At 36.8% G+C, this 26,252-nt stretch overlaps 1 protein-coding gene across 1 annotated transcript in view; it reads left to right on the forward strand.

The window, feature by feature from the left end:
* Positions 1 to 26,252, forward strand: part of UTRN (utrophin) — a 284,487-nt gene that overhangs the window by 256,830 nt on the left and 1,405 nt on the right. The window contains exons 61-65 of the mRNA XM_031612385.2: positions 3,657 to 3,858; positions 9,721 to 9,806; positions 14,712 to 14,869; positions 18,089 to 18,255; positions 20,083 to 20,194. Of these exons, the coding sequence (XP_031468245.2) occupies positions 3,657 to 3,858; positions 9,721 to 9,806; positions 14,712 to 14,869; positions 18,089 to 18,255; positions 20,083 to 20,194 (725 nt within the window). The remainder of the gene's footprint in view (positions 1 to 3,656; positions 3,859 to 9,720; positions 9,807 to 14,711; positions 14,870 to 18,088; positions 18,256 to 20,082; positions 20,195 to 26,252) is intronic.

Below are 26,252 nucleotides of genomic sequence, written 5' to 3' on the forward strand. Positions count from 1 at the left end.
GCTAAAGAGAATATTCCAGTTTGAAAGAGCCAGGAGTAAAACTGTCATCTTTACGGATTCTGCATGCCTTGTTTATGAATCTGCATGCTTGCTCCATTTCTCTGTCGCACGATAAGAAAGACTGAGTACCTGCTTTTCTTTTGTACTACAGCTAAAAAAACTTTATTATGTGTGTATATTTGACAAAACATTGATTTAATTTGTGAGAGCACAACATAACTTTTCAAGAAGGATAATGTAGATTATCCACAAAGCTGAATTCTACAACAACTTTCTGTCTCTGCGAAAGGAGACAGTGATTAAGTGCCATCTAGAATTTTTGACTTTTTATTGTTGGTGAGTTTTTTGAAAGGTGAGGACAGAATCATCTTCTGTGCCCCTGCTAGTCATTCTCGTCTGAGTTGCTTTAGTCTTCCGTTGCATTTCCTGTAATTTTAACTGATTTTTAAAGGTGTTTGGATGCAGAGTGCCTTAGAAAAGCTTATGAGTTAAGGCAGAGAAACTGTCAAAACAAATCACTAGAAAATGAGGTCATTGTAAATTGTAAAATATGACAAATTGCTGTCACAGCTACAGTGTCTATGCAGCTGAAAAGGCCTTTTGGTGAGAACTCCAAGGGCACAGCTGAAGCAGGTTGTTTAGTCCCACTTGCACTTAATTAATTTTGACTTTGCAGTAAGGACTGGTAATACAGAGTAGTGCTTTACCAGCAGCTTCAAAAATAAGTCATTTAAGATCTGTGTTTCATTTCTGTCTTTGCTATCACTAAGTTTAAAAGTAAATAAATAAAAATGGAATGGAGGAGGCTCTTTTTCCCCTGCTGCCCCCTCAGAAATAGGCAAATAGAATTATGTTTCGTCTTGCTCTGGTTTTGGAAGGTAGATTCCTAGGACTGATGTACATACCTTGCATTTATTTTGCAGGAAGCTGAGGAAGGTTGCAGGCTGGCAAGAATAAATTCTTGATTAGTTTTTCTGTCTTAGAATATGTGGGGCAAAAATGCTGTAGCACAAGAATGGTGCCAGAGAGAATATCCTGCGCAGCATTTTTAGAGCAGCTTTGTAGCACCAGACTTTGACAGTATTTTACTACTATGCAGCATATTTCAGCTCATTTCCAAAAAATGATTTTGCTCCACATACTGAAGTGTAGTACTGGAAGGGAAAGAGGGAGCAAAACCTCCATGTATATTCTGAGTGCTGTCACTAAGTTCCTTAAGGTGATACAAAACTTCAAAATGCCAATGGGAATGTTAACTGTACAGGGCTAAGGGAAGAACAGTAAGGTACACTGGACTGAAAAAGAGCTGCGCAGACTTACCTGATCTGTCCAGACATTTGCATTCACAGGGTCTTTCTAATACAGAAATTTCTCAGCAATGTCTGCCTGCTTTCGCTGGGGTTACAGCAGTTTTACATTTGTCACTACCAGCTGTATATCATTAGTTGCTTCCGAGTGCATTGCACACACGTTTGAACCATGCTGAATGATGTTTTCTGTTATTGCTTTCCTTTGGGAAAACCTTCTCACTGCAGACAGGAAAGGCATGACCCTTATGTCCATTTGCTGGTTAATAGGATCATTGGCCATTCAGCATGTTTGAGCAGGTGCAGAAGTACTGCAGAAACCCACTAAGAGCTGTATACAGTAGGCTTCATGCCAGCAATGGCATGTGAGTCTCACATTAACTTTTCTGCATCTGCGTAAATAGGGTTAGTTTAAAAACTTTCAGTAACTGATTTGGAATGAGAAACTATCCTCTGTTCACCTCAAACCAATCTGGGGACTGTGCTAGTGTGTAGCCCTTACTGCTGCAGGATGGCTGCCTGTACCCAAAGTCCATTCAGCCAGGTGAATGCTGGAATAAGTAGGGACAGTGTTTTCCTCTGGTTGCTCTCCATGAATGGTGTACAAGTTTTGCTTAGTCTTCATTAGTAGAGCAGCAGTTTCCTTTAGTGTGAAAATACTGAAAGTCCCTTTCCAGTTCCCTCTAGAATCCTTTGGCAGAACCATGAATGTGAGATCTTAACTCCAGCAGATAAGTCCTGCAGATAGCAGGCCTCAGCCCCTCCCTCCACACCCTCAACAAATATTCTGTGCTGCATTGTGTGTATTTTTTTTGTTTGTTTTGTTTGATAATTTAAATATGCCTGTGAGATATTTCCAGTATATTACATAGATCATATAGAAGGTGATACTGCAGTGCACTGCCAAGTCCTTGGGCTACCTCAGGTCGAACTAGTGGCAAGGTGTTTTGCTGCAATTAAATATGCTTGTTAAATAATGTTTGGCATTTATTTACAAGCCCAAGAAGATGACCTTAAAAAAAAAAAAGAAAGAAAGAAATGAAAAAACAAACATACATATGTCCTCAGTACAGTCAGAATAGAATCAATGTTAAAGTTTCTCATTTTGCAGTTGTGTTAGGAAAGGTAGATTAAGGCACTGGAATTGGAAATATAACCTTCTTTTGGCTGATAACCTTATTTTTTTCTGCTAGATGCTCAGTAAATCTTTGACATATTGCTCATAGTGGTTAATGTTGTCTTGCTCCTGCTTTTTTTTCTGCTTATTTTCAGCCCAAGCTAGACTTACCTAATTTGCACAAACTGCCCTTCTGGGGTCCCTATTGAGCACCATTGGTACAGAGCAATTTGTAACACATCATGTTTCATTTCCTTTGAGAAATGACAATTATAGTATAGATTCATTCCTGGGTCCCCAGAAACAGCTCTGCATAAGCTCAGGACACTTCTTTTATATACACTGTAGCACACATGCTAATAAAAAAATATATATATCTTTTGTTTGTTTTGCTAAAGTCCTCACTTCTGTCCAAAAATATCACTGGAGTTTTACTACCCTTTGACTTATATTACTCTTCCTTCCTCTACATCAAATGTATTTCTTTTTTCACTTTGTTTTGCAAGAGGAATTAGAAGAGTTCACAGGCAGCTTTTTATTTGTACCATGCCAAAACAATGTTTTCACAATCTCACATCTGTATGAGACTTGGTATTAAACCCATGTTACCTGTAAAATGTGCTATCAACTGCTATAGAAAGTATGCTGCAACAAAGGAGTTGAAAATGATTTTTGTGTAAGCATAGATTTTAGTGTTCTGGAAAACAAAACAAACTTCACTGTCCTTCACCCTACTTTCTTTCAAGCTTCCATTTAGCCACTGCAATTGATTTATCAGGTCTCAGTACATTCCTACTGAATTTTGGAGAATATTTTCACCTAAGAATTTGCTTTGCTTTATGTTTAATATGAAGCGGTAATCTTGAAATGTGATTCAGCTGTATGGTAAATGCAGAAGACTAAGTCTAGTGGACTCCCAAAGCGCATGCATCTGAAGTTAGGATCCTCTAATTACACAAACTAATTCAGTGGCTTTCTAGATGTTCTGCTGAACTGTGGAGTGCCATTATGGTGTTCTCGTTTATCCATTTTTTTTAAAATATGTTGTACCAAAATGCTGTGAACTTCTAGCAGAGAATGTTTTTTTCCCTGTAATGTTACTAAATGAAAACTGCTTCTTGTCTAATTATCTACACTGTTTGCTACAATATGCACATGAACAATTATTTCAGCACTATGCTCAGGTGTCTGTATTCATGCCTTTTTTCTTTTCCTTATTTCCCTGTTGTTAGTGGATCTCTTGGAACTGAACACAACAACTGAAATTTTCAAACAGCACAAGTTGAGTCAAAATGACCAGCTCATTGGTGTCCAGGATGTGATCAGCTGTCTTACTACCATCTACAGTGGACTTGAAGAGAAACACAGTGAAATGGTTAATGTTCCTCTCTGTGTAGATATGTGTCTTAACTGGCTACTCAATGTGTATGATAGGTAAGTAATAAGCTTCTGTTCATGGTGTTTATAGGAATTTAGTGATGTATTAACGTAGTGTGTATGAAGATAGCACATCATGTATCAAAAATGCTAGACTTGTAGGACTGTTATATGAATTTTTCAGATGTATTTTCTGGACAAAGTGTTCACAATAGAAAAACGATTCAGCTGAGAAAGTTATTTTTCAAAAAGTCAGACCTTTTGATAATTTTGATACAGAGATTAAAGTGCAGTAGCTTAAAATGAGAAATTGCAACAGTCCATAGTACAGACCAGTGCTCCTATACTTCATAGATTTTTAAAATTTTATTTAGTTATTGTGGCAGGGGCCTGAAAGAGTTGTGACAGAGTACATATGATTGCTTGCCAGTTATATGCTGACTACTTACGTCTTAGCATTCCAATATTTTTGTCTAATGGGACATATATGTTAATTAGACTCCTTGTCATTACTTCTGGAATATTGGAGAGCACTTAAAATAATGACTGGAACTTCTTTGGGCAAATATTTTTATTTTGCAGATCGTTGTATTGTGAATGAATATACATTTCACTTACAGCAGTAAATCAGTGGCTTGCTTCACTTAAATATTGTTGGATATTTAGAATGAGAGGCTTAATAAGGTCAGAGAATTTTTTCTGTGGTTACTAGGGTTTTATTTTCACACTGTCACTCGTACGCTATTTTTTTGGTTTACCTTTGTTTCCTAACTTCAGTTAGAAAGCAGTTGTTTAATCTGTTCATATTTAAAAGTATAGTTAGCAACAAACCGTTCTCTTTCAGTAATGTTTCCTGTTGCTCCGACTTCCCCTTGCTGTTAACATTGAAAGTGTTACTATAGGTAATTGTTCAAACTGATGAAAGGCTTTAATATTACTTCAAACTTGGAAAAATGGAGGATGAAGGTTACCTCTGACACAGTATTTCCTTGCTCCCCTATCAAATCCATTCAAGAAAAAAAAGTTTGCTGAAAGAGAACAGGCACCTATTTTCAACTGTATTTTTTTTTTTTTTTAATTGGCCTTTAGGAAAGAACTAATTTGTCTCTTGGCATTTCAGTTGTTTATTGCACTGGTGTTATACGTATACAATGTTTCAAATCATTAAACTGTCTACAAAAAGCATCTGTTAGTCGCATGCTATTAACCTGAGATTTAATTACGGATTCACAGATTGATGGCAAGTTGGGAAGTTCTTCAGACTTACCTACAGATGTCTTTGGTGCTTAAAAAGAACCAATTTATTTTTGGAAATAGTAGACAAGGCTGTTGTGTTCTGGTATTTTCTGACACATCAGGAATGATTCATCCTTCAAGCTGAGCAGAGGAGAGAAACAGATTAAATTTACTCGGTGACTTTTACTTTCTCAAGGACTCACAGGTTGTTCCAGAAAGCAACGTTTGCCCTATAAGCATTTTGCAAACTTAAAGCACTTTGAGTTAATTAGTCCAGATGATTTTTAAAATAAAACTAAAAATAAATATTTTGCCTTTTTCAAATGAGAGCCATGAAATAAAGTGATTGATCAATTAAATCAAAATGCAGGCAGGCCTGTGTTTAAATCATCCAGAAGCAAGAGCTGCTGGTTATTGTTCTGGACTGTATACTGTCAAATTTTCTAAAATGTCCAATGAAAATGGACCGATAGCTTTCAGTATGGGATAACTTAACAACCCTTAAAATTAGTTATTTCAGATATTTTAAAGTCTGTCATACATTATATGAGTATATATACTACATGTACTACTAATTGTGGGCAATGACTCATTATTTCAAGAAGAATTTCCCATAAGGAAATTTCTGTATGCATTGTGTTTTTGTTACTTATTCTTTTTCTAGTTTACCTGACAAATTAAAACATCATGTGGAGTTAATATCCCAGATTTCTCCCAGCTTGAGTTTTTTTGCTCTTGCACTGCAGCCCCTGGGGAGTGGGAGAAATGAGGAACATAGTTTCTGTTTCAGACATCACGGACCTGTTGCACCTGTATTTTTTATTCTTGCTGCCTGCCACTGTCACTGCCTTTCTGCATCCACAAATTCTGCTATCTGCTGAAATATGATATAGGATAAAAGCTCTCTCTCTATTAATGCTGTGGCTATTTTTTTGCACATCCTTTTTTCTGTCATTTGTCTATGATACTGTAAGGTAGTAATAGTCATTTTTTGCAGACAAAAGTTGTTTAATATTCTCTGCAGCTGTATTGGATCTCTGAAACAGCTGAATGGTTGGTCTCTTCTTGGATGGAGAGTCCAAAACATGCTAAAAAGTTAATTGTACTCAACTCTCGCTTGCCTATCTACCTGTGGTACCCACTGATGAGTATGACCTCTTTCCTTGGCCTACGTGATTTCCCACTAAGCTAGTTTTCTCTCTGGTATTGTGCCTTCAAGGCACTCTCTGTCCTACCAGCCTGGAAAATATGTGAAACTTGTTTTGTTTGTTTGTTTGTTTTATGCTACTTTTGGCAGGTTTAAAACTTGAATTAGTTCTGGATTCTCTGCCAGCTCCTGACAAGCAGTAGATGAAGGTGCAACAGGGAGTTCATACCTGAGGCATACAGCCCAGATCCAGCCAGAAACTTAAGGACAAACAAACAAATAATCTAGAAAAACAAGATTTTTAAAATTTCCTCCTTTCCCTAATCTCTCTAACCACTCTTGTTTCTTTCTAAAAAGAAAGAGGGAAAAAAAATGCAGTTTGTTTGAGGACAAAGAATGTCAATGTCACATTATAAGGTTGGCAGGTCCTTAGACTGGGGCAGGAGGGCTCAGTTTTGTCCAAGGTGGTGAATGTCCTTTTGTAAACATAAAGAGTGCTTGCCATTTTTACCTGAAGACAGATCGGAGGTCAATAATGTGCCATTTTTTATACTGCCTGTCATTAAGTTGTCTGAGAATGAGCAACTTTATACCAGTTAATAGAGATATGATGGTTTGGTGTTTCCTTAACCAAGATCAGACTGAATAATATCTGAGCTGCTGAACTGGTCTTACCAATTGACTTTGTAATGACAGGCATGCTTGTATTGCTTTAATGTGTGTCATAATAGCATGCTGACACTTAATTCTAAACACTTGAGTCATAAATTTTGTATGAATTCAGGTTTTAAAGCTTCTTGAACCTTTCCACTGTAAGAGCTTGACTTGAGGTGTCTGTATACAAAGCACAACAAGATGGTTGTGGGATTCAGAGAGACCTGGAATGGCTCGAGAAGTGGGCCAATGAAAATGTCATTATGTTCAGTGAGGGGAAATGGCAAGGAGGGAAAAACCGCATGACCTTGAACAGGCAGCAGGTCTACTGGCTGGAAAGCAGCTTTGCAGAAAAGATCTTTAGGGTCCTGTTGGAAACCAAGTTGAACATGAACCAACAAAATGTGCTTGTGGCAAAGCACAGTCCAAAATCTTGGACTGCATTAGCAGTGGTGTTATCAGCAGGTAGATGATGATCCTGTCCTACTCAGCACAGGTGAGGTCATGTATGGAGAGCTCTTCTTGGCAGTTCTTGGCTTCCTATTGTAAGATATCTGGGTAGAGTTTGGTGAAAGGACCACGGAGATGATTAAGGGCTAGAAATATCTGATGGATAATGAGAGACTGAGAGCTGCAACTGTTTAGCCTAGAGAAAAGACTGAGGGGGATCTCATCTGTGTGCACTGATACCTGATGGGAGCAGAAGAGAGGGTAAAGCTGGGCCCTTCTTACTTGTACCCAGTGACATAACAGGAGGCAATAGGCAAAAACTGAAACACAGGAAATTCCACTTAACACAAAAATCTTTTTCTTACATATTTGTGAGGGTGATCAAGCACGATGGCATGGGTTGTCCAGAGACACTGTGGAGTCTCCATCCTTGAAGTTTTTCAATCCAACTAGACAGCATGGTCCTGGGCAACCTGCTTTAGCTGAGTCCTCTCTGAGCGGGGAGTTGGACCAAATGATCTCACAGCCTCAATGATTTTGTAGCTCTGTAAGCTGGGCAAACTTAAATCACTGAATAAGAAGTATCAATGCTACAAAGTCTGTAGATTTAGTGTGAGGTTTTGTTGGTGGTTTTCTTGTGTGCATGCTTTTTTGTGTTGTTTGCTTGTTTGTTTTGTTACAGATAAAACTTCAATGCTAATGCTTAGCTATTTTCAAGAAAAAGGTTGGGGGAAAATATGTCGCTCTTTAGAAAAATATAATATTGTAGGCTTTTGAATTCCATTTATAATTTATTAAGGAAGTGGTTTTTGTGTAAAGTAAATTTTCACAGTCCCTGCAACAACCTGCTGAAACCTGGAGAGCTTTGAAGCCTCCATGTGCATGCTCTTACCTTTAAGCTGCCGAGTCAAACAATTGCACAAATACTCTAGACAGTCCTTAATTAAATCAAACACAAGTGAATGTTCTGCTTTGTTTTTCCTTTGAATACAAATTTAAAACACAGATAACCATGCTCGGGGAAGAGCACCGAAAGCGTTATCAGGGTTGCAAAAAGAACCATTTATGAGTTAGGCTCTGCCAGAATGATGTCTTGTCTGTGATTGAAAGAGGTAATTTGAAGCTAAGCTTGAATGTATAAAATAGGTGGCACTTTTACAACATTCTGGAAAATTGGGTCCTGGTTTTCAAGCTAGGCAGTAAAAGTAATGGGCGTTTTTGATTAATTTGGCAATAATTTCTCTGTACCTCTGTTTCAACTTGTGGGATAGAGAAGATAATACTGTCTAGTCTCACAAGATTAGGTGATGGTTGTGAAGACAAATGCATTAATATTTGTAGGGCGGTTAGGTAGTGTACTGAGAAACCAAGAATAAATTAATAATCTCGTATTCAGTGCAGCATTTGTGAAGTAAATTAGATAGCAGAACATATGTTAATTGGGGAGGATATAAAGGAATATCTAATAACCACTCCAGAAGTAATTAAAGGATATATCATATTCATCACAAAAGTGATCAAACCAGTGTTTTGGATGATATTAATTTTATTATAATCTTACTTGCTGGAGAAGGACTCATCTAACCTTAAATGCAGAGTACCGTGTGCGCAAATACGTACAATTTAACTACTGTTCTCATGATCTGTTTGCTGTGTCTCATCTAAAGACAAATTGTACAGTGTTTTCTAGTCTTTGGAAACAGAAATCATCAGATCTCTCACAGAATATGTTTCTTGCACTGATCTTGAACTTTAAAATTGTCCTTTTCCATATACATAGGTTTTATTGTTTTAGTATCTGTTTGAACAGTGTTTTTCTTGCAGGTTTAAAATCACTTGCAACCAAAAATCAAAAATGTGCAAATTGAGAGGGAACTGTGGGGCTGTTTTTTTGTTAAGTTTGCTTAAGGTTTGCCTTGTGCTTTGGAGGTTTGTGGATTTCTTTTCACGTTGGACAAGATGAGCCTGAGGTCATGTTCCTTAGAAAGAATAATAGCTAAACATTGTCTAATTACTGCATGTCATTGACACTGTGTTGGTGCACATGTACATCAGAACATTTTAGACAGAGGGAAAAAATGAAGTGGAAGAAATTCCTTCAATATGAAAACTTGGTGTTAGAGTGAAGTGCTTGTTTCATACTATATTTCTTGCTGCATGCTTATATGCATCTTTTCAGTGCATTTCTCATTCTTAAGTCATATCATGAATTTTATAGATTATAGAATTTCTGCTCTTTTGGAGCAGCTTGCACTGTTTTGACATGTAAACTATTTAGTTTTTGTAATGAAAGCATTCTTAATGTGTTGCAAAGTGTTAATTTGTTTTGAGATATGAAACAGAACTCATCGATGATTTTTTGTTTTGAGTAAACTTGAGTTACACTGAAATGAAACTAACTACATTACATTGTTCTATTTTTATAATTTCAGTGGCCGAACTGGAAAAATTCGAGTGCAGTCCCTGAAAATTGGTTTGATGTCTCTATCTAAGGGCCTTCTGGAAGAGAAGTACAGATGTAAGAATGTATTTTATAAAATGCATTTTTGTATATAAAGTCGCATATAGTAATAATGCAAATTGTTGGAAAATTTGCAGTATTACATTTCTTGTGCCTGCAGCAAGACTGTTTCTTTATGAGTAAGTAAAAAAGAATTGTTGTTTTCGTGATCATCTGTGACAGTGGAGAAAGTAGGTTCTATATCCTGACTGGAAAGTATTGATGTGAGTTATGCATTGTCATAGTTCACAGCATTACAATTCTTCCAAAAGCAAAGGAAAACGTAGCTGTGTAGAAGTTAGAGAAGTGGTCTATTTGACTAATTTTCTTTAACTCTTTTCTGATTTTAACAAACAACAACAATAAACTTTTTCTTACACGTATGAGAAAGATGGTTTGAATTCTGAAGATAATTTTCCAGTACATGTGCTTACTGCCAGAATAGTACAATGGAAGTTTAAATGATATTGATTTAAATAACCTTACTAGCTTGAGAAATACTGAGTAGTTTGAAAATATTTGCTGAAAATATTTGATCAAAATAATTGCAGGAGTAGAAGAGAATCAATAAAGTTTATGACAGAACCTCATGAGAAATACAGAACGAGAGATTAAGCATTGTATAAGAGCATCATAAGTGATTGACAGTTATATATTAGGCACATAGTCTTAAAATTGCTTTTCATTGCAGTAGTTCCCTTAGACGTTTGGAGAAACCATATGAAATGGTTAGCAATAGCATTTGCCATGGGCTTTTGAAGTTCTGCATCAATTTCTGCTCTCTTTAAAAATGTTTGTAAGTCATCTTGTAATCCTGGATTCAAAACTTCAGATGCTGAAATATGCATAAGCTATTTGTACTTTTGCTCAATGCTTATGTATTGCGGCATATTTCAGCATCTGAAGTAGAGTCCTTACTACTAAACTTTCTTTGTCATTTGATGTATCAGTGAAATAGTCCATAACTAAATGGTCTTGTGGGCATATCTTTGTTTAGCAATGACAATTCAGAAGGTAATTTGCAATTTGGTGCAAAATTGAACAGTTTTCTACAGCTCGGGATTTAGACTGCAGTTAACAGAATGATAGTCCTACAAAAAGATGGTTAAAAAAATAATTCCTACTGAGAATAAACTCACTTAAAACTGCTGTCACTAACCAACTAGTATACTTGCAGTTGCTTAACAATACAGTCACTGACAGCAAAATGAGGAAATGACTGCAGTGGATTAGTTTTTGTGCCTTTGCTTTGTGCCTAATGGTGAAATAAAAGCAGCAGTAGATCTGCAGATTTTTTCGAAAAGACCAAGAAAATGAATGCAGAATAAGTCCCAAGAGTATTTCATGCCAAATGGTCATAACTTCAACTTGAAATACATCTGAAACTGAAATAGTAGCCTGGCCTCCTAGGGCAGAGAATTAGTAGTCAGTTAATGTGTGCACTTTTTTTGTTTTTGATCAGTATGCCTGGCTGTGATATCTTTTGTGTATTATTAGCTTTATTGTTTCTTTCCTGATTAGCCATGGAAATGTCAGAAAGCAAAATATTTCTTCAGTGTGGAAGAAATTTTGTGGAGAAAGGAGTGAAATTGCAGTGTTGTATATGGGTTGTTGGCATTTGGTGGGAATGCAGTCAGCATTTTGGGGTCATCACATGTGTCACAAACTGACCTCTAGTGTGACCTTTGTTGCTTTTTATCATCTCCTACTCCTCATACACTGTTGAGATGGATTTTCTTATATCTGATGAGTGCTTTCAGATTCTCTCATGAAAAACATTGATAATACTAATATTTTGAAAAAACATAAAGAAAAGCCACTTGAAAGAAAAACAGACCCCCAAATATGAGTTCTTTATAGGAATTTCTGTCTTCTAATTTTTCCTTTCTCACACTAGTCCCTGATATTTGCCTTTGCTTTTTGGCTGTATTTCTTCTAAGTATTTCTGAGTCTTTGGCAATCCCAGGCATTGTAAGGGGTGGGCAGGCATTGTCAAGGTGTGATTAGAGTCCTTAAGTAGGGCATAGACCGTGCTGACAGTAAATTAAATGTTGCTCAGGTAGAAAGGCATTTTTTCTCAGAGTGGCTGGTTGTAAAACAGGCAAGTTTCTTGTTTTTAAGAAAAGTTTTGTTTGGACCTTTCAATTGTTTGTAAACTGCTTATCCAGCTTTCTGCTTAGGTGTTTTCTGTCTCAGCCTGCACAGAGTTCAGGTTTTTAGGAATCAGCTTGAAGAAACGTAATTTCTGGGCTGCTGAGATGTTAGATTTCTGAAATAATATGATAAACAAAGAATGACAATTCCAGTTTACCAATAAAGTTGACCTTCATCTTTCTCTCTTCCATTTTGGGAAAAATCAAACTTTTGCATTTCTTTTTCTAATATTAATCTTTTTTTTTTTCTTCTTCTATCTTTTTACCAGTCAGCATTCACTTCCAGTAAAAACAGTAATTTTGTTGACCACGCATTCATTTCCAATATAGGTAGATCTTCTAAATTCAACCATTTTTAAAGGTTTTATTTTTAAAGTAAGCTTCTTTTAAATACACTGCACTGCGGAGTTGACATGAGAATGAATCTTTAATTAAAAAAATCCCAATTACTTCCGAAAAAACATTGAAGCCTCAATTAAAGAATGCCTATTCTTGAAAATGCTTAAAGACATGCTTAGCTTCAAGCAGATGCCTGGGTGCTCCTGTGAATAAAAATGGACCTGTGAGCATAATCGCATTGTGGTAAACCGTTTACATCTCCAGTTATAGAGCAAATGGTTCAGGGCCTCCTTTTTATTTTTTCCATTTGTGAGGCTGATTATCTGATCTAGCTGTATCAATGTTATGCTTATTTGGTCCCCAAAACAAAGGGGCATATGTGAGCTACCTATGGGAAATGATCTCTGGCCTTACCTTGCCCTCACATCATTCCTGGTGATTTTGGGGGAAAGAGTTGGTTGACTTTCATCAATGAGCCCATCTCCTGTGTCTGCCACTTTACAGCTGCTTTTTGAATCTCCTTTGCTAGGACACAGCTCATGGGTTTTTATGAGGATCTTATTGGCAGATAGTAGGAACATTTTTGCTTTCTGTGCCTTTAGTTGAACATTGTCACACTAATGGCATTGAGGATTTGCAGGGAGCAGGATACCATTCATTAACTCCTTTGGACATTGACATTCAGTTATATCGCACAGATACCAATGTTAAGTAAGTTGTTGTTGTTTTTTCTGGGGTATTTTGGAGGAGTTTGAGCTCTCCACTGTATTTGCTGATTTCCTCCTTGTATCAGCCTAAGCTGATCACTCTCCTTCTCTATCCTGCCATGTCATTTTTTTTCTGTCTCTTAGCTCCCAATCAACTGAAGCTTTAGGGCTTGGGAAAGTTTCCTCCTCCTCCCAGCTGAAGCAGTGAGCAGGTTGCTCTTGTGGTGCCTGTCTCCCCTGACACTGCCTGATTAAAAAATCAAGCAGGTATTTTTTACCCTATCATTTTTTGAACTGGGCTCTTATATACATGAAAACTATTTCAGCTGCAGCTGCAAGCCTACAACAGGGCAGTGCTTGTTCTGTCGGTGCTGTTGTCTGTGAGGTTTGTTCTACTGCTAGGTGCTAAAGATGTAGGAGCATCTGCTTGTCTAGGCAGGAAAAATATAAGAAACTCTAAAAATTCATTCAGTCGTCTGGATTTCTGTTTTGTGAAAATCCTTTCTTCTGCCTCAGTTCCTCAGTTCCCTTTCCAAGGGAAAAGATATGAGCCATCTTTCTGAAATGTGCTGGCAAAGCTTGACAGTTACTCCAGATGAAGTATAAAACATTTTATGGAGCATAATAAAACAATTTCTCTTGAATGTTTCTGAACAAAGCTTGTCTGTTTCTCAATCACAAGTGCAATCAGATTGAATTTTCAAATTTCTTCTCTTTCTAATCTATTAACATTTGTTCAGGTAGGAAACATGAAGAAGGAGTATAGTAGCATAGTATTAATGATTTTTTTTTTCTTTTTAACATTATTTGGAGCTTTAATCCAAGCCAGCAACTGAGTGCAAAAAGAAACTGTAAAAGCCAACTTTAACTGAAAACCGAGAATTCATGATTCTTTTGTAACTTACACCATCCGCAGAATTTAAAATTCTTTTCTAAGAAGAACTCTGTGTTTAAGGTATTTCAGAAGGGATTAGTCTTGTGACTAAATGAGAATCTACACAACTATAAGGTTCATAAATTGAGGATTGTTGGGAATAATGAGGGTTTTTAGCTGAAAATTTTAACACTTGAAAATCTCAAAAGAGCTCGATCAAGTTTATAGAGAAACTAAGAAATATTTTCTGAGCTGTGCACAGGTCTATTAATTCAGTACTTTTTTGTGACTCTTAAGTAGGTACAAGCACTATCTTTTTTCCCAGTAAGTGTCTGTGCTGGGAACAATTTACTTGATCCTTTCAGCCGCAAATTTTTCTGTTGCATCAGCTTTCCAGAGCCCCACTTATGCTGCAGGGCTCATCATGTGCCTTAGGAAAGGGAATCAATAAAAAAAACCGTGTGTAGAAACAGATGTGGTTTTCTAGGAAGCAAACATGATTCCTGTTGAGTACAAAAAGCTATTTCAGTTTTGTCATGTCTCTTTCTTTGTCACATAGCTGGTCGTGAGTAGTAGGAGCTATAATAACGTTATGTATTGGGAAGTACCTTATGTAGCTGTATGGTTCAATTCATCTAGCCTGATTTCTCTCATTTGCATGGTTACAGGTCCAGCAAAAGTAGTCAAAGTAGTCAAGATTTAGGAGAGGGTACACTGTTGGAAATGGGCAAGCAGTCATCTGTGCCTACATCTGGATTAAAGGAATGACAAAACTCAAGCTGTTGTTTTACTGAGTAAGAGGGGCATGGATGAAAATGAAACGAGCTGGTGCCTCTTGTTGGTGTTGCAGATCTCTTCAAGGAAGTGTCAGGTCCCACAGAAATGTGCGACCAGAGGCAGCTTGGCTTGCTGCTGCATGATGCCATCCAGATCCCCCGGCAGCTGGGTGAGGTGGCGGCTTTTGGTGGCAGCAACATTGAACCCAGCGTGCGCAGCTGCTTCCAGCAGGTGAGATAGCAAAAACTTCATGGGAAAAACCTGTCATGAGCTCCGTAAGATTTACCTGGTGTAAAAATAGCAGATGGACTTAAAAACTCAACTTGCCATTAAGTTTTCTTACAGAAACAAATATGCTCCTGCAACTAAATTGTTAAAATTACTGGAAAGTCATTGTTAAAGATGAGCAGTGAAAGATTGATTCATTTAGGAGACAATCAAATTATTTTCTAGCAAAAGAATGCATAAATATTGGTGTTAACGACAATATTAGCTGCTGTGAGTGGTGCTGAAATTTTTGTAGTAGCCATTTTACCCTGCTTCACATCGTTCAAAGCTGATTCTGTAGAGACTGTGTACTTTTACCTGTTGGAACAAGATGTGATCTCAACAGAACAGGAAAATGATGGCAATAGTAATTTTTGACCCTATGCAGCAGGAAATTATTTAGCATTGTTTTTCTGACAGTAGAGCTTGCAGTTGCATGAAATTTCAACCACAGACATTTTGTGAGCCTTTATGCAGCAGATCAGAACATAAAATAAAGCTGTCTTACAGCCTGCTGTTCAAGTTCATACTGCATACAGGCAATTAATGAGGCTGCAAGGAGCTTCTATCTCTTTAAAGAAGATGAGAAGGAAGACGTCGCAATGGAACACAACCTAACTTAGGATTTGTCAGGGATGCCTAAGGCTCTGGCTGTGTGGTAGTGATAACTGTACATCCAGAGTACATTACTTCTCTGAAAGTGGCTGCTTTATGCATTGTCAGAAATTATATATGGATTAAAATATCACAATACATAAAATTACTGACTTGAATATCTGCAGTTTTATTGAATCCAGCAGATTAAGTGTTACAAAGAACTTGTAATAAATTTTTCTTTCACCTTTCTTTTATAGGCACTTTTGCTTTCATCCTGTGCTCTGAAAATCCAGTTGTGCTAGCTTTTTTTTTTTTTTTTTTTTACAGCTATTTGTTTATTTAGCTTTTTTAATTCATTTCTGAACTCTGAGATGATCGAGATTGAGAGACTGTATGTTGAAATCTTGAATAATTTGCTGGATACATATGGAAATTGATTTAACCAGTTAATGTTAAAACCTCTAAGGTTTTAACGTTGCTGTTTCAGACAACAAGGGATGATGATTGACGTATCTATAATTGACCTCAAGTGGTCCAAGTCATACTAAAATGAATTATTAACTTGTTCTGGCAGACTTTGTGTAGGACAGAGGAGCAATCTTATATGTTCCTCAAGTCATCTGCCCCATCTCCCACACTGTTCATTTGTGAGATACAGTAGTAAGGTGATGTTTCATTGTGTTTTATAGTGTAGTGCTTATACTGGTGATCCATTTGCATCTCTCATCTCACATGAATGCCTCAAGTTCTCTTCCTTGTGAGGTCTCATCTAGAGTACTACATCCAGGCACAAGACCCCCAGCACAAGAAAGAGGTGGAGCTGTAGGAGTGGGTTCAGAGGGCCACAAAGCTGATCAGGAGGCTGGAGCACCTCTCCTTTGAGGATAGGCTGAGGGAGATGTGCTTGTTCAGCGTGGAGAAGAGAAGACTCCAGAGAGACCTTATTGTGGCCTTTCTTTATGGCTTATAAACAGGAGAAGAACCGACTTTTTACATGGTATGATAGTGATAGGAAAAAGGGGAATGGTTTAAAACTAAAAGAGAAGATATTTAGATTAGATGTTAGGAGAAAATCCTTTACTCAAGGGATGGTGAGACACTGAAACAGGTTGCCCAGAGCAATAGAAGAAAAGGCTCTGGGAAGACCTTATTGCAGCCTTCCAGTACTTGAAGGGAGCATATAAAAAGGAAGGGGAATGGCTATCTATGAAGGTAGATAGTGACAGGACAAGGGGGAATGGTTTTAAACTAAGACAAGGGAGGTTTAGGTTAGATATTAGGAGGAAGTTTTTTACACAGAGGGTGGTGACACACTGGAACAGGTTGCCCAAGGAGGCTGTGGATGTCCCATCCCTAGAGGCATTCAAGGCCAGGCTGGATGAAGGCAGCCTGGTCTAGTTGTTGGTGACCCTACACTTGGCAGGGGGGTTGAAACTAGATGTAGATGATCATTGTGGTCCTTTTCAACCCAGGCCATTCTATGATTCTATGATTGTATTATTGTGAGTGCCCCATCTGTTGTGGTGATGAAGGCCAAGTTAGATGAGGCCCTGGGCAGCCTGATCAAATGGGTGGCAGCCTTGCCCATGGCAGGGGGTTGAAATTGGATGATCTTTAAGGTCCTTTCTAACCCAATTCATTCAATGATTCTATGATTTATAATTAGGAAAGCACAAGATATGCAGCAGGATGTCAGAGCTATCTCATCCTAGTGAAAACAAGTATTTTGTTGGTGAGGAAAGCACATTATTCCTTTTTTCCTCCTAGTAGCAAAAACAGAAAGGCTTGAGTTTAAGAAGCCTTGTGTTGCTTTTAATCATGTGTTACAATTTTAAGTATAGCTTTCATTTTAAATTGTGTTCTGGTACAGTGAGCTCAGAAAGGCAATGTCTGTTCTTATTGCTGACAAATAGGATGAACATAATTCCTTTATAACTAGCTTCCTCTATTAGTTACAACTTGAATGGAAACATGTTTATTTGATCTTAAAACAGTCATGCTATCATTTTAGCTCTGCTGCATTCTTTCAATGATTGCCTATAAAGTGACAGATTTATTTTAATTTTTTAGTTTTTTTTTAAAAAAAACTTATTTCTTATTTAACATGCTATCTGGAAACCATGGGCTCAGAATACAATTTAAAATTTTTTCATGAGTCTTATGGCAGTTACTAGACCCTTGAAGGCAGTACTGTCTTTTAGCAGTCTGGCATCAATCTTCACTGGCAAGATTGTCATATAGGAAATACAGAAGATTCTTCCCTTTAGCGCTCCTTCCCTTTTTTTGAGTCCTTTCAGTTCAAAGATGCCTTTATCGTGGACTGCTCCGTCTTTATTACCACCTGTCTCCTCTATCCCAGATGTTTAGCCCCTGCTTTCTTTCTTTCTGTCTTGTTTTCTCTATTTGCATCAAGACTGTTTCATGTATCCTTTAACAGGTTATTTATTAATTTGACACTGAATGGATTAACATAAGGTTGTATTTTTTTTTTTAATTCTAAAGAAAAATTGTTTGTTAAGGCTTGTAAAATTTTGTTTTGTTTTATTTTTATTATTTTAAATTCATATATATGTATACTTTCCACAGAACCACAATAAGCCAGAAATTACTGTAAAACAATTTATAGATTGGATGCACTTAGAACCACAGTCTATGGTATGGCTACCAGTTCTGCACCGCGTGGCAGCTGCAGAAACAGCAAAACATCAGGCCAAGTGCAACATCTGCAAAGAATGTCCAATTGTTGGCTTCAGGTAAGAGAAGGGGAGCTTGGTGCAGAGTTTCTCTGAAAATATCTATTTTTTTTTTTTACATACAAAAAGACATATTTGCTTTTTCTCCATTTTACCCACTTAAGATAGGAACTGCCATCCCTGGTTAGACCACAGTGTGGATCTTTGTGCAGGAGCACCTGAACCACTGTTTTTCTGGCTTATCCAGTCCCCCCAGATGAGCAGAATGGACTGTTGTCAAATACTTTAGCACTGGTGGATACAAGAGGCAGCAAATGGAAGTGTAAATGCTTTCCATATGTTCTGTGAGCACAAGAGCAAAAGAAACTGATCAGTAAGAAAAGAAAAGCTCATCTATGTCTCACGTAGAGCAAGAGGTGAATTGGCTACCTTCCCCAGTCTCCTCCATAAATGCTGTGAAGCAGTCAGTCATGTCAGCCAGTACTGAACTCCCTTCAGTAGCAATCCTTCCTTGCTTGGCACAAACATTTATATGTTACTGTGATGAAACTTGCACAGTCTTGCACAGTTCCTATCTTGAAGCATTGGACATGGTAAATGTGTAGGCTGTTCAACGGAAGCTGTGAATTCTCAAAGGAAAAATGATTCCAAGGATATTCTTGTTATTCTCCTGAGCAGTATGCTTTTACTATGAATAATGAGGCTTTGGCTATTTAGTGCCCTTTGTGCATCTGTGTGTTGATTGCTCCTGATTATAAAAGATGCAAAACGAATTAGGGGAGCAGATCTAAATATAACTGTTCACTTTTCTATTATTGTGGTTATATAATCCAGTGTTTTATTTGGGAATGATAAATCGGTTTTACCTTTAAGTGATTCTGAGATTTTTCTTCAGGTACTGAGGCAGATGAGTCATTTTTGTTCCTTATGCTTTCTTGTTGCTTCTGCTATGTTAAAGGATAGTAATGTGAATCTTTTGGTCAGATTCATCCCACCTAGCTTTAGACGTGCAAACTTTAGTCAGTAAGAGCTAGTGGTTGTCTTCTTTCACTATAAATATGGAGGTGTTAAGTACTTCCAAAAGTTATTAATCTGATCAAAGTCTTTTGCCTGTCTTATGAGGAGATGAAAGATGGATGTTTCATTTTTTCTTAATTAACACTTGTCAGGGTGTAGAGTGGCTAAGCTCCAGTTTTATCTTGTAGATGCCTAAGTTGGAGTTGATGTATATTGTCTATATTGAAATATTTAGTGTGGGAAGGGAGGACTTGGAGGCAGAAAACAAAGAAAGACAAAAGAATTACTCATTTTTAATTGTCTCTAATGATACTAGAGATCTGAAAAAAAAAAATAAAAATGTGTCTAGCATCTTAACAGTAGGCAGATGCTGCCATTTAATACGTGAGCTCTTGAGGTTTTGCATCAGTGTCCTTAAAAGCAAACCTTTGCATTTATAAACACTTATTGTCATGCAAAACAAAACATGAAATTCACTGGGGGAAAAACGTGGATGGGTACTGAAAACTGCTTTCAGGAATCAATTTTATTTAAACTTAAACTATTCAGTAGCTATTCGGTTTGCTTCAGCTAGCTCATTTTAGTTTCAGACAAATGATATAACCTCATCCGGTCAGAATTGCTGTACTATAAAAACAATGGTGGGTGGAGTCTGGAAATGAATCATTACATAATCCAGTTTTGGCTTAAAAAGAAATAAAAAACTATTGTTCTCCTGGTGGCTGTATTTAGTAAAAAGAATATTGTATGCATTTTCTGCTTTGTTGCTTTGCTTATGCATATAGATGCTCCTAAGGAAAACCTGAATAAATAAATCAACTTGATGTTGATTTTAGGAAGCTCTAATCACTTTCTTTAATGTCCCCACAGGTACCGGAGCTTAAAACATTTCAACTATGATGTCTGTCAGAGCTGCTTCTTTTCTGGCCGTACAGCCAAGGGGCATAAGTTGCATTACCCAATGGTGGAGTATTGTATACCAGTGAGTACCAATTTACTGCCCATTCTTAAGGGATTGTTTTCATATTATTTGTAATCTAAATTATTTTTAACAGTCCTTTGACACCTTAATATTCTGCCAGGCTTTCTTTTCCATCTGTCTTGCAGGGCCTGTCTTCTCATTCTTCTCTTTGAAAGTCATCTGGTGCTTTGCTAGTGCTGCTGATTTTTGTCAGGCACTGTGTACAAATTCTGTAGAAATGGGGAGAATGGTCTACTCCTAGTATCCACTTCAGAAATATTCGCTGAGGGAATTTCACACAGAATCACACAGAATCACACAGAATGACCTGGGTTGGAGGGGACCTCAAGGATCATGTAGTTCCAACCCCCCTGCCTAGCAGGGCCACCAAACATACACCTTTACTAGATCAGGTTGCCCAGAGCCTCGTCCAACCTGGTCTTGAACACCTCCAAGGACGGGGCATCCACAACATTTCATTTGTTTTGTAACAATAAAACTGGAACCTTGAATATAATTGCAGTGCTTGAATGTGTGCTGTGTGCACGTGCACATCTGCTGTTTTAAGAGAACGTGTTTGAAAAAGGGACTCACTTTACTATTGTCATAACACATAATAATGTTTAATACTCATAGAATCAGAAAATCCTGAGTTTGAAGGCCCACAAGGATCATTTTAAAATATTTTTAAAGATTCATAATCTTTCTTTTTGTGTTGAAGATCTGTTGCTTATGTTATGAAAACATAGTTGGACAAATGTCGTGTTTTCTCTTGAGTAATTACTGTTTACAAAGTTGTTTAAAAATTGGTATGTGGCTGGAAGAAGAAAAAGAACTACATTATGATGGTTTCTAACTGGTAATAATTTGAGAGTTTTGCCTGCGTTGGCTAACAGAAATTAATTCACAGTGCAATTTTTTTGCTGATGAAATATTCAAACAATATTTTTCTAAGGAAGTTTGTAAGACACTATTTTAACTGCAGGACTGGGCACCACTTTTGTGGCTCTTTTTTTTTTTTTTTTTTTAAGACTAATCTCATAGTTTTCCAGAAAAATTTTCATTCAATCATAAAATTTAATAGTATAATATGTATATAACTTAAGTAACAGTGCTAAAAAGTCTGTATGCTTAGAACAAACTCAGATCAGAAATGACCCATTATATGAACAGAATTAAGACATGGCTATTTAACTTACATAATCAGTACCTACATGCAGTTCATTTTAACTATTACCTGATTTGAGTTATGATTGAAGAACTGATTTCATGAGAAGAATCTAGTGCTATTGATTACTGAATCATAGGATCATTTTGAGTTGGAAGGGACCTTCAGAGGTCATCTAGTCCAGCTCCCATGCAAGCTAGATAATGTCATTCAGAGCCTGCTCCAGATATTGCTACAAACTGATCCTTAAAGATGATAGAGCTATGAAAAAAAATCACTTTTACTGATTTTACTTACTTTATTACTGCTGTTTATAGCAATGTCCTGTGTATTGCTGGTGTACTAGTTTGTTGCTAAGCCTCTCTACAGGTTCAACTCAATGCAATATAGTATTCAAGAACTTGCAAAATTGTTTGTAGAATTTTAGTACAATACCTTATATATTTAGATGGAATGATGCCCAAAAAAATAGCACAGTGCTGAGTCTATGCAATAAAAAAACAATAATAAAAATGGAGGTACCAAAGATCAGTGAATTATTCTTTAGAATCCATTATATTACAACACAAATAGTCTGAACAGAAAGAGTGCATCTAGTCTGCTAAGGTTAGCATGTTTTTAGAAACTTATCAACTTGATTCGAATGCTGTTGATGTTATTTTTGTGGCCTGTGATGTATTAAGAGTACTAGCAATAATTAGAAAAAACAAACGCTTAAGTGCTTAATAAAGCTGACATTTCGAACTGGAGCTTAATCACAGATAGAGGGAAAACCTTTTAATTGCCTTCCGGTAAGCTATTCAGTGTATGGATATGAAGGGATTTCTCAGAAGCTTTGCTACTTAAATTTAATATAACTCAAAGGATGGCTTAAGGAATCTGCATTTAAAATTATATTTGCAAGAGGAAGATCCTCCACAGTGTTTGCATCAGGTAGGAATTCCTTCATACTTTCAGAATAAGGTCAGATAGTTGAAGCCCAATCCGTAATGCCCTTCAGTGTTCTCCTTAGTTTACAGTTTGGTTCTCTTGATGCTGAAATTTGAAAAATTTATGTTAACTACTCTGTTTATGTATTTTTTTTTCTATAATTCACTGTAATCCTACAGTCAGAATCTAGCATCTAAGTCAGGAATACTCTTAAGACCTTAGTTTTCTTTTAATTCCAAGAAGAAATAATCACTGCATCAGTTTTCTTTCTTCACAATATTTTGACTTTACAACTGCTATATTCCATAGCAAAACCTTAAAAGCAGCTAATTTGAAGTAACATACAGATCTTAGATCAGCAATACCAAAAACTTTATCATTGCAAGCTTGATTTCTGTTAAGGTCCTGACCTCTGTCTTGTCAGTTATTTCGTACACACCTGGCATAGCCATTAACTTGAGGAACTTTTTTTTTTGTAGCCTCTCTGTGCAAAATGGTGGTTGCAAAGGTTAACATCTTCAACATGAGGAAATAAAAAATAGTGCAGATGAAATGGATTTGACGTGTTGACAGAGAGAACTCTAAAAAAAATTATTGGTGCATCTGAATATAGTTGGAATCAACTGACTGTATTTCACTCCAGGACATTCCTCGCTCTTCTAAGAACTCTCTTCTATGTTATCTTCCATTACATTTTGTTTGCAAATGAACTACTGTAAATTTTGAATGACTGGGTCTTCAAAAGAATTTAATGTGGTTTCCAAAATAAATATTTTCCTGATGACTGTGTTTTTAATTTTAGTAATTTCTGTTGGCAGTTTACCTAGCAAAAGAAACGAGCATAATTTTATTACCCTAAAGAAGCTCAGAACAGGATAAGAAAGATGTCAGAAAGCATTAGCTGAATTTTACTTTACCCTGGAGTGAAAATTTTGCTTCAGGCACAATAAAGCTTATCTGCAATAGTGCCTGCTAAGGCTCCTCCTTTAGGTAAGTCATCAGAAAGCTTAATGGCTACTGACAGACAGAGAAGACAGTTACATTCCTGAACATTAAGCAGCCTCGATGTTTTATAAGCAACTGACATAAGAAAGTCAGTGGTTTCATCTTGACAAGTTTATCAATTCACCAAGGGTGACACTTCACTGTTAACAAAATAGGGTTGTTCTATGGGGAAGATTAGAGAAAACAGCAAGAATGGGCAAATCTGAGTATTTTATATGCAAAACATTGCTTCCAGCTGTGGAGCTCCAAGATTATTACTCCTTTCCCTGAAAAAAAAAATATCTTTGATATCAAGCAGCTGCTCAACATGCTTTCCTCTAAGTCTCTCTGTTCCGGTTACTCAGCTAGCTAGCTTATATGATCTGCTACTCTTTTGCAACTTTAACTCGTAAAATTCTGAGTTTAAAAAGTTGCTTTTGAAATTACAGCTTGATTTCATAGCTCACAAAATTTGTAATGCCTCTTGGTGAAAAAGTGCTATGAAATGCCTCTATTTGAAAGTGATCAGAGGAAGGTCATCTTCGTAGTTCTACACAGTGCAACCATCAGTGATGCAGTAGTGACAGACATAAATACATTTCTTGTGTCTTTAATAACCTGATTTTTTGTGGTATCTTCTCTCTTGCCTCTGTCGAGGACCATGAGATGCTATTTAAAAGTGTAGGTGTGTTGCCGAATGGGAAGGAATGTGTAAATTTGAATATATGCTCAAGTTATTGGAGAATTGGGTGCTTCTGTAGGAATTTAAAATATATGTGTGTATGAGGGTTGCACCAAAAGCAATGCTTCCTATTTTATTCTGTTGGCCCACAATGTCAGAGGCAGATGTTGGTGGTATAACAGCAGAGGCTGAAGCTTTCCACTAATATTCCATTAGATTTTGTTACTGTGTGACAGATGGCAGCAGAGGGACAGTCTGACAAAATGGAGTCTGACATGGAAGTGCAGATGGAGCAAAGGTGTGTCACTGAATTTCTCCATGCAGCAAAAAGTGGCACCCATTGACATTGATAGACACTTACTGAATGTTTATGAAGATAAAGCGGTGGATGTGAGCACAGTGAGGCGGTGGATGGTACATTTTAGTAGTGGTGGCTGTTGTTGTTTCCATGGAAATAAACAGGAGGCATTAGTTTTGGAGCTGTTGACATGTGTGAGTGTGTATTTATTATATATCAAGTACAGTCTGGTTAGCGGTGCAGAATCTACTTAATGTTACAGATTAATAAAATGTCAAGAAAGAAAATAAGGAGATGTAAAAAAGATTTTTCTCTTAAACAAAATCTTAAAATTTACATAAATATATTCACAGTATATACCTATTCATCTTTTAGAGCTCTCCCAACAGTTTTTTTACATTCTTTGTACTTTTTCCCAATGAAAATTTGTCCTATTACTAATGCATGAAAAATATATCATGATCTTTTTCTTAACCTACATAGGAAAACTATGCCTAGTATCTTCTGTATTTTTCTACTGTTTTCTATATAAATTCAAGAGTTTCTTAAGCATGTATTGGTTTACAAGGATTTTTTTCTGATTCTACTTTGACTTACGACTCCATTTATTCTTGGCTCTGTACTGAAGAGTGCTAATGCCAGTTTGTCAGTTATTTCATATATTTTCCTTGAGACATTAACAGAGTTTGTTAATTATTTATGTATGCCAGCCGTGGATCTTAGTCATTTTTTCCTAAACTTCACCATTTTTTTAAGAACTAAGGTTTTAAATTGAGGCTGACAGAGTAGTTTTTTGCCTGAGAAGTTGGTTTGTTGTTTTTTTGGGTTTTTTTTCTTTGCTTTTTGAAGTACTTCTGTTATTACTTCTAGTATTCGTGCTATTGACCTATGTGGACCTAAGCCAAGATGTCATGATGTAAGGGGTTATACAAGTCACCTGTTTCTAATTTAATAGATAGATTCTACACAACAGCTCCTGGCTATTCTTTTTCAGAAGATAAATGTTATAGCACCTCTCTTTTGGCATGGTTTTTGATTGGATTGTGTAGTGTGGCTATGGGCAAAAACATACGATAAATGCTTCTAAAAGTTATGTCTTCATCCTGTGAAAAAAAGTTCTTCCATATCTTCTCAAATTTCACTGGTTAGTATTTATAATCCTCACTCAGTACATAGTAAAATTAGTCTTTTCAAGGAACTAGGTCAGACTGTCATACCAAGTAAAGAGTACACCAGAGGAAAAGTTTGGCAGCCCACTGCACATTTATTTCTGTAATGTGTAGGTAGTAAAACTTTCATTCATTGGCCTTGGGACAGAGTTCCATCTGCTGGAGTTACTGTTCTGTGAGAAGCAGCAGCCCTTTGGACTTCACAGACATTATTTGGATGATTCCATGCATGTAGCAGATGCTTTCTGAGCATGAATTTGTGAGCCCTCTCTGAATTTTACCTGTATTAAAATCAAATGTTTCTTAATCCCGAATGTGCTGATTTTGTTGCTACTCATTAAAGCCAGATGCCACAAACATCAGTTTGATTATCTACTGTTTTTACTGCTACTCTGACCTGCATTACAGGTTTTATAACTGCCTGTATTATACACATTAAACATATTTCCATATTCATGTATGAATTTTTATGTTTTGACAATAGAAAATACAATTGAAGAAAAGTTTGTCTGACCTGCTGCTAGGCCTTTTACTAATAATTTAACTAATAAGTAATGGGGAAAGAATTACAAAACTGAAACACCCTTAACTCTTCTTTTTTTTACAGATATTCATTCACTTTGGCATCTTTTTATGTTAACATGCTTCTCCTTAAGCAGCATCTGCAGAAATACAGTCCACAGTTTGTTACAGGGTTTGGGCTGTAGACTGTGGAAGCCATGACAAACCTGCAGCTAGTACAGGAGGTGAATGGCCATTTTAGTTTTTTTAAATTGCAGTTCCAAAAAGAAACACTGCTCCATGGGGTGGGTACCATTCTGTTTAAGTACACAGTTTGGTCTGAAAAA

Source organism: Phasianus colchicus, chromosome 2 (genome assembly GCF_987193195.1).
Source record: "Phasianus colchicus chromosome 2, bPhaCol1.hap1.1, whole genome shotgun sequence".
Taxonomy (NCBI): domain Eukaryota; kingdom Metazoa; phylum Chordata; class Aves; order Galliformes; family Phasianidae; genus Phasianus; species Phasianus colchicus.